The sequence below is a fragment of the Buceros rhinoceros genome, unplaced genomic scaffold, assembly GCF_000710305.1.
Source record: "Buceros rhinoceros silvestris isolate BGI_N320 unplaced genomic scaffold, ASM71030v1 scaffold41175, whole genome shotgun sequence".
In the NCBI taxonomy this organism is placed as follows: domain Eukaryota; kingdom Metazoa; phylum Chordata; class Aves; order Bucerotiformes; family Bucerotidae; genus Buceros; species Buceros rhinoceros.
This window is the reverse complement of record NW_010415370.1, coordinates 12,364-20,881: the sequence shown is the minus strand read 5'-3', so window position 1 is coordinate 20,881 and position 8,518 is coordinate 12,364. Positions and strand designations below refer to the sequence as shown.

At 46.2% G+C, this 8,518-nt stretch overlaps 1 protein-coding gene across 1 annotated transcript in view; it reads left to right on the top strand.

The window, feature by feature from the left end:
* Nucleotides 1-10: 10 nt before the first annotated feature.
* CASC5 (cancer susceptibility candidate 5) overlaps nucleotides 11-8,518 on the top strand; it is a gene marked incomplete at its 3' end in the record, with an annotated part of 19,044 nt that continues 10,536 nt past the window's right edge. Inside the window, exons 1-8 of the mRNA XM_010137392.1 lie at nucleotides 11-45; nucleotides 665-704; nucleotides 944-1,003; nucleotides 1,649-1,710; nucleotides 2,170-2,213; nucleotides 3,808-3,860; nucleotides 4,829-5,804; nucleotides 7,608-8,480. Of these exons, the coding sequence (XP_010135694.1) occupies nucleotides 11-45; nucleotides 665-704; nucleotides 944-1,003; nucleotides 1,649-1,710; nucleotides 2,170-2,213; nucleotides 3,808-3,860; nucleotides 4,829-5,804; nucleotides 7,608-8,480 (2,143 nt within the window). The remainder of the gene's footprint in view (nucleotides 46-664; nucleotides 705-943; nucleotides 1,004-1,648; nucleotides 1,711-2,169; nucleotides 2,214-3,807; nucleotides 3,861-4,828; nucleotides 5,805-7,607; nucleotides 8,481-8,518) is intronic.

The following is an 8,518-nucleotide window of genomic DNA, read 5'->3' as shown; positions in this document are numbered from 1 at the left end:
TCCTTCAGAAATGGACAAGATTTATGCAGACCCTAACGTGGAAAAGTAAGTTGAAACCTTTTAAGAATTTTAATGTGGTACAAATGTTATCATTTAGAGGGAGAACTCTTCTTAATCCCTGCACCATCTCTTGAAAAGGAAATTCAGGTTGGATATCAGGAAAAATTACTTTACGCAGAGGGTCAGTAAGCCTTGGACCAGGCTGCCCAGGGAGGTGGTGAAGTCCCCATCCCTGGAGGGGTTTAATTAACAGCCGTGTGGAGGTGCTGCTGAGGGACATAGTTTAGGGACCCTGGCAGTGCAGGGGAAACGGTTGCACTCGGTGATTTTAAAGGTCTCTTCCAGCCAGGTGGTTCTGTGAATGAAAAGTGTGTTTTGTCCTGAAGAAGAACAGGGAGCTTCCTTGATCATGTGCAGGAAGTTCCTAGCAGTAGGTTGTCTGACGAGTCACTGGCCATGGGGTCGGCAGGGCCATCTTCTGGGTTTTCCAAAGCTGATTTTTGGGAATTAGTGCTGGAATGGATGATTTATTCCAAGCAAACTTGTTTATTTAATTCATACTGGTAAAAATAATGGAAAAATCCATTTATTGACTTTAGAAAACATGGGAGTGCTGTTCAAGTTCATGCCCTAATACCCATTTCCCTTTTTTCTTCCCCTCCAGTGATACTACAGAGCACATCAGAGGAAAGCGACTGTCCTCTGTGAGTAACCTGAGCCATGTCTCAAAAGAAATCCCTGTGAGTGAGTGAAGGAAGCAGAGGGAAGCTCTAGAGAGGAGCTTGTTTCCTCATCACAGTGAAGAAAAACATTCCAAAAGCAAGGAGCCTGTTAGACTGGTGTGACTGACTGGGGCACTGGTGGCTCTCATAAACTCCCTCCAGCCAAGCCACCAGTTCCTGTAGTGGGAACTGGTCTTCTCAACTGTTATGTTTTCCTTTAGATTTTAAAGGCTCCGCGAAATCCTCTTGATGATCTGGGAAATGGGAATGAACTGACGCAGGTAGGTCTGTTGAGACCTTTCTTGTCTTAACGTCTTCACTTTGCTCCTCAGCTTGTCGCTGATTAAACTGTGTCACTGGAGCGATGCAAGTTTAAATGCCGCAATAACTGCTTAGGAGGGTGATAGCGTGAGAACTCCATCGAGGCTTTCCTATGCCTGTATTTTACATCAGAATATTTCTTCTAGTAGAAATGAAGAATAATCAGACATTAACAGGCATAACGTGTTCCTTCTGTATAGCACATGTGACTTGAAGTTTGATCCACCAGTGTACAAACTGGCATAGTCAGGAAGATGGTTTTACAGCTGAAAAAAGCTCTCAGCCTGCCTATTTATTTAAATTTTTTTCCCCTCGTACGCCAGACAAAAACCCTGATAATGGAACTCTGCTGCTTGTGATGGAAATGGGGCAGCTCTCACAGGGCGACCTTTAGATCCCACTCCTTGTGAGATGAGTGTCTGTCAGGGGACACTGGAGAACTGTAGGGTAGTTTAAGGATGTTGGTAAATAGCTGCGGTACTTGTTGGGCCTCATAGATTGTGATTCTGCGGGGGTTTTGTTGTGTTTCATGAAAAGCTGCTTGCTGTGGCTCATGGGCTAAGAGCAGTTCTCTTGGATCAACGTGTTGTGTTCTTCGTTGTCAGGACATCAATGTAGAAAAGCGGAGGAAGAACTCTCGCCGCGTCAGCTTCGCAAACACCATAGAGTAAGTCTGAGCAGAGGGGTGCTGGTCTGCATCCGTTATTTAAGCATAAACGCAGGTTATAGGTAATAATCTGGAACCTCCTAAAATTGCCTTCACTGACTATTGGCACGTGTATGTACACAGCAAACGGGTGACTGTCGTTACAGAGCAGGATCCTGAGCCCTCACAGAGCCATTTTCTCCTCCCAGCTGGGAAAATAATTGCTTTGGTGAATCGAACGTAATTAGGAGTTTTTCTTCTCCATTAAATTTTTAGTGAATTCCACCTTAAGCATCGTACTGGAAAATACAGCTGGGTTCAGCAAGCTTCTGGCTTTTCATGTCTCATTTCAGAACATACCACGTGGGAAATATTGGAAGGGGGTTTTTTCACTTTATTTTTTTTCTTTGCTTCAAAACAGATGGTCTTGTGTTTTTCCAAAACTGGTTTGTTCTGTGTTTGTTTTATTTTTTGTCTTAGCTGCAGGGTCTTCCAGCGGGATCTGAAGAATAACACTGCAGAAGGTACAGGTAAAACCCCTTTCTCTTCTCCTGGAGGGCTGACAGACTGTTAGCCACAAGACCTGAGCCTGAGTTTACGCAGCCAGGCCTGTCAGTCACAGGTAGGGAGCTGCTCCTCTGGGACTGGCTGAACACCCGTCAGTTGCTGGTGGTGTGGACCTTGAGCGCAGAAAAGGAATTGTTAGACAAAATGCACCTGGAACCAAATCTGCCTTGTGGATTTGGATCCAGAGAAGGCTGAGCAGGATGTCTAGTTGCTCCCTGAAGGTCACCTAGGACAGCTCTGGAAAGCCAATGCGTTTTCCAGTACTTGGCGTCTCTGGAGTTTTGCCAGGCTAAGGCAACACTTCAGGAGCGAGAACTTGAGAATATTCTTTTCTGCGTAGTCTGTTCTTGTCTGAGTGGTTTGACCCCACTTCTCAGATCATAATCTCCACTGTCCTCACTGTTTTTAGAGGGTGCAGCAGACGCGAGGGATGATGTCCTGCCTAATCAGTAAGTCTGAAAACAATTCCCGTGACTATAGATCTGTCCTGCAAATCGGTTTCTTTGCGTGACGTGCAGCCATCGCAATGTTACTGCCCGAGGAAAAGCAGCACGCGTTTTTGTTTTGTTAGAAAACACAATGCTGGGATTTTTAAAATCAAACTGACCTAGTAATTAAAAGAACAGATTGAGATGCTTCCTGTGTGCGAAGGGGAATTTCTCACATTGAAAATTAACAGCAAGGAAACAGTTTCTGTAGAGCTGAAGTTAACTCATGCTTTTAAAGGTATCGGCCCAGTATAGTAATATATGTGTGTGTGTGTGTGTGCACATATACATATATAAAAATAAAAATCATAGTCTAGCTAAGCTTTCTGGGTCCAGAAAGAGCTGTCACTCAAACAGCAGAGAGCAGAAGGCCCCACAAGTCAGACATTTTATCTGGCTTTTTGTTTTGCAGCAAAATGAGTTCAGGCTTTAGGAAAACAGCTTCAGAGTCCCAAGTGTGAGCAGCTACTCAAAGATGAAGGACTGAGTTCAAATAAAGAATTAATCTTTCACATGCCACTGGTTGAACAATGGCTTGTGGCATGCTAAGATGAGAGAATCTCACGGGAAAATAAGATTGCAACTCAAATTAGAATATGTGGAAGATGTACCAGCAGTGTTTGGTACCTGCTGCCCAGTCACGCGTGAGCTGTGCAGAACTCTCTGCCTTTTTAGTCTATTGCTGAGCCCTCACGTTTGAAATCTTTTAACAAACTCTTTACCTAACCCACCTCTTGTAGAAATGAAGAGCCTGAAGCTGTTCCATGTGAGATCACTGGTGAGTGTGGAAATAGATTTAATAACAAAATTGCTGTCTTTAATCAAAAATATTGAGTCTGTTTGATTTTAATGTGCCCAGGACAGTCTCCCTGACTGAGACAACTGTTGCACAAATGGGCTCTTCCACGTGCTGAAGGGTGCGCTGAAAATAAATACTTTCTAGGATGTATTTGGTTTTAACTGTACGTAGTGATATTTGTAAAACACAGACCTGCAGCTCAGTGAATAAAATGCTAATAAGAAAATGGTGCAACAACTGGAGCCTTTCCTTTTCTCTCACCAGGGATGAACACCTTGCTCCATGCCCCTATCCGGGCAGCAGTGCCGCAGACTGAGGTATATGAAGGCTTTACTTTTTTTTTTGTGCTGAAAATATCAGTGTCCAAACTGTATTCCAATAATTTGTGTAGTAAAGATGAGAAATGTAGCTCAGCTGCCTGGAAAAGAGATCCTCATATTCTCACAAAGTGCTTCTGAAAGCTGATCTCCTGTACGGTGCAGTATCTCCCCAATCTGATGGGCTTTACACTGCAGTATGCACTTTGCACTGGCTTCCAGAGGTGCCCGAGCTTTGCAGCGCCCGAGCTGGTTCCTCTATTCTTTCCAGGTCTGATCTAAGAACATGCCAAGGAGCTTATGGTTCAGACAGGGCGGGTTCTGTGTGTGTTCTCGTGTACGACTCTGCTTTTGTCTGTGTTTTCTCCTGTGGGTAGGATGGATACGCCAAGTGTACTCTCTGTTCTTGCTGTAAAAAAGCTTTAGACAAATGGCAGTGATTAATATGAGCCAGTAACTGGATTTCTTCAGCCGATCGAGTAAGAACACACAGAATTCTTAGCCAAGACCTTCTCAGGCACAGCAGCACAGAAACCCTGGGCTGATGTTGTGGCACTATGTGTTGCACACAGCGACTGTCGAATTGGTCTCCCTCACCGCAGTGGCTGCTGGCTTTTCAGTGGAGTTCAGAGATACAGGTTAAAAACACTAGCTCTTGTTAATGAGTGTTAATAACCAAACCAAAGCAGAGCAAAAGCCAACAGTTAAAATCTGGTGATACCGTGAGGCTGAGAAGGTCAGATGGAAACTCCTCTCGTTGGTTTGGGTAACGGATGTGGTTGTGCTTCTAGTACACTTTATTTCTTGCATCTATACGACAGCATATGTAATTTGAGGTAAACAAGAAGCTGTTCTTAATCAATATATTTGTTTTAAATAGAACAATCCATTGTATCATTTGCTTTAGGTGTCAGTAACTGCAATTTCTTCCCCTTTTTGTTTTGTTTGTTTGTTGTTTCTTTTTTCAGGGACACGATGCAGACTACGATGTTCAAGGAGCAACCAGGCATGACGCCACCCTCGTCTTTTGCGACGAAAATGAGATGGATATGACAGCTAGTCACACTGCCGTGATTACGCGAAACCTGCACAACAGTCAGGCCGACAAAACTGAGAAAATAGACATCACATCATTCCTGGCAGGGTTAAACTCCAACAATGGAAAGGCAGAAATGAGCAAAGAATTCCGGTTTTTCTCTGACCCTACAAGCCACTCATGCCCATCTGCTGAGCAGAAGGAAGATACTACTGCTGTAAAAAAAATAGATTTCAATGAATTCTTGATGAGCTTGAAGTCAAAAGACAAGACCCCCAATCCCATCGAGGGACCCGAGAAAGAGAACATTTTCTGTGTCCCTTCGCAAGTCTCAGAAGACGTGGCACAATCGTCAGCAGATCTTGTGTATTCCCACAAACCACCAGACAGCTGCAATGTAACAAAAGTCTTTGGAGGGCAGGATGATGGAATGGAGATGACAAAATGCCAGGCACCTGAGGTTCAAGATGTGTTCTTGGGGGTGGCTGCCCCCCAGCAGTTGCCATGTACGGATATTACCAAGGCGTTCGCAGATGATGGGATGGACATGACAATCAGTCACACTGCAAAAATGTCTTTTCCCTTCTCCAGTGTCGGGAATCAAAGTCTAACCTGCAAACAGGGGTTCCCATCCACAGAGCTGGATGATTCTGTATTACAGAGAGCGTCTAATCAGCACTTACTTCTTCAGCACAACCCTCACCTTTGTACAGACAAAAAAACAGTCAACATTGAAGACAGGCATGATGCTGCAGTGCTGCGAGCCGTTAAACCAGAGGCCAGAACGATGGCTGCCATCCCAGGGTCCATTTCTTCCGAGACTGTCTTCCGAGGTGATAAAACTGGTGTTTTTGCGAAACGTGATGACGTGGAAATTACTGGAAATTACACAGACGTGGTCTGTGACAGTACCAAAGAAGTGATCAGCCTGTGTCACAGAACTCGTGAAAAGCCAGTTCATTCAAGCTCTTCACTAGCAGAGACCAGACGCCCAGCGTGTGGGGATGGGGACGTGACCAGCAGTCTGACTTCTTCAGGTCATCCCCCTTCTGCGTCACACAGAACTGGTGCACTTGGACTGTCAGTGGGCTCAGGTGAGCGAGTGGACAAAGCGACCTGGGATCAGGGGGCTGCTTCAGTGGGTGCTGCTTTTGATTCAAGTACAAATTCCGTGTCTGCCCATGTTTCTAAGAGCAGACTTCAGCACAGACTAGCAAATCCTCAGCTCATTCCCCTGCCCGGTGAGAAGACAGTGATGTTCTTTGGAGAAGATATGGACGTGACCAGAAGTTGTGTTGTCAGTGGTGATGGAAAGGGCGCTGAGAATGACTCCCCTGCTGGAGCGTTCACCCCTGTCACCTGCAAACCTCATTTTCTGGATCAGAGACCTACATCTCCCACTTTAATTGTACAGCAAGAGATGGAAATAACGAAGTGCCATGCTGTCGTCATTGATGATCAGCGCAATGGGGTACCCGCAGAAGCGGGACAAATGCATTGTCACGTACTTCCAAGAAAGAGCCAGAACAAAAATATCAGTGAAGGTGCAAAATCTTCAGATCTGGACAAGGAAAATCTGGAGGTGATCAGTGTCGATGGGAGTGTTAAAAGAAGCTGGGCTATAGAAACAAACTCCAGAGATCTCGAGGTGGTCTTGGTGGAGAAGCAGCTTGGGAAAACAAACTTCCAAGCAAGTGCTCCAAGTTCCTGCGTGAGTAGCCTGTGTTCATTACAAGAGCAAAAGAGAGAAGTCCCTGAGAATATTGTCACCGACGCCTCTGCAGTTGTGTCCTCACGAAGCCAAAGAGTTGCTATATTGCAGCCTCTGCAAAAAAACCTTCTAAAGGCTTCGGTTTCCTGCACGAGTGACCAAGTGGCTGTGTTGTCAGAAGAGCAAAACGTGGCCGTAGCCAGAACTCGTCCTGCTGCCATTGGTGTGGCTCCTGTTAGTACAGTACAAGAACACGAGAATACTCATAATCAAAAGAGTGTGCTAGCCAAGCAGCTGCAAAACCAGATGCCCCAGTGTCCTGCTGGGGATGTCACCAGTCAGGCTGCAGCAGTAGCACAAGGGGACTTGGAAATGAATGCGAATAAGCAAACCGTTACTCCTTCGGCTCCAAGTGGTTCGTTTATCTCCAGCAACAAGCCTGCTCCCTCTGGAGTGAAAGGGAGTGAACTGCTTGGACCAGTGTTAGGAATAAATGCAGACTGCCAGGACTCAGCCAGGCAGGAGAAAATCTGCTCTGCGAAGGCAGTGAACAAAGTAGTGCCAACTCGGGCAGATTCTGAGAGAGGTTTTTCGATAGCTGAAGCAGCTTCTTCGGGAGGGGAGTCTCAAAATACTCGCTCCGTTGGTAGCATGTGCTCGTGGGGTGCTGGGGAGCCACCACAAGCCAACTTGGCTGCACCACAGAAGGGAAGTTCCCAAGTGCCTTCGTTTTTAGAGAAGTCGGTTGTGTTTCCCTCTGGTGAGAACATGGACTTGACTGGAAACTGTGTGGTAAGGGTCCCTGATTGCACCCGTGCTGTTCTATTGGAAAGAAAAGCCGTCCCTGGGTACCTCGTTCAGGATGAAAATAAAATCATGCCCTTAACAGGGGTCACGATGACAATAAACAGCCAGGAGCAGCCTGCGTGTGACGTCTACTCCTGGGCGTCTGGCAAGAAAATGTTAACCACGCACAGTTTAAAACCTTCACCTCTTGCAGGTGAGAAAACCACCCTGTTTGCAGAAGATGCTGATATGGACATCACCAGGAGCCATACAATTTCAGCAGAAAGCAAAGTAATTTTACAGCACAGAGGTTCAAATAATGATGTATCCATCATTTCTGGAGATAAAACTTGTGTTTTTACCCACAGTGATGACATGGAAATAAGCCGATTCGATAGTGTTGCAATTGATAAGCCTCTGGGAGACGCTGCGATTCAGGAGGTGCTCAACACGGCTGGAAGGGCTGAGAGGAAAAGCTTGAAGGGAACAGGGGAGAAGACTGTTTTATTTTCACTGAGCAATGAGAATAATGACATGGAGATCACTGAGAGCCACACCGCTGCAATAGGCCAGGAAATTGTGTCACAAAAGGAGGGAGGGCACCCTGCCTCTTCAGCTCCTCCTGTTAAAACTGTTCTGCTCACCAGTAGCCAGGCTGACGAGGGCACCACCAAGTCTTGCTCCTCTGATAAAATTACCGTAAAAGTTGTATGTGATGCTGATCCGAACTGGGTCGAGGAGGTTGTACAGCAAGTGCTTCCAAACAGCGAAGCTACTGTGTGTGCTCTGGGTGATATGGAAATCACCAAAACCCGTCACGTAGCTTTGGAAGAAAACGCTCTGTGGGGTCAGGCAGCCAGTCGCTCGGTTCCTGTAACTGCCACGGTGCTGTTTACGAGTTACCAGGCTGACATGGAAATGACCCAGTTGCACACTGCCGATGAAAGTATTGAGCAAGTCTTCTGTGAGGACAGGTCAAAGCTGGCGAAGGAAGTTGGACAGGAGGCTGTTCCCAAGAGCAAATCCATCGTCCTTCCTTCGGCTGAGGATATGGAGATCACCAGAACTCACGCAGCCGTGTTACGTGGTGGCGTTGATGTGCAGGACAGGGGAGGCATTCCAGCC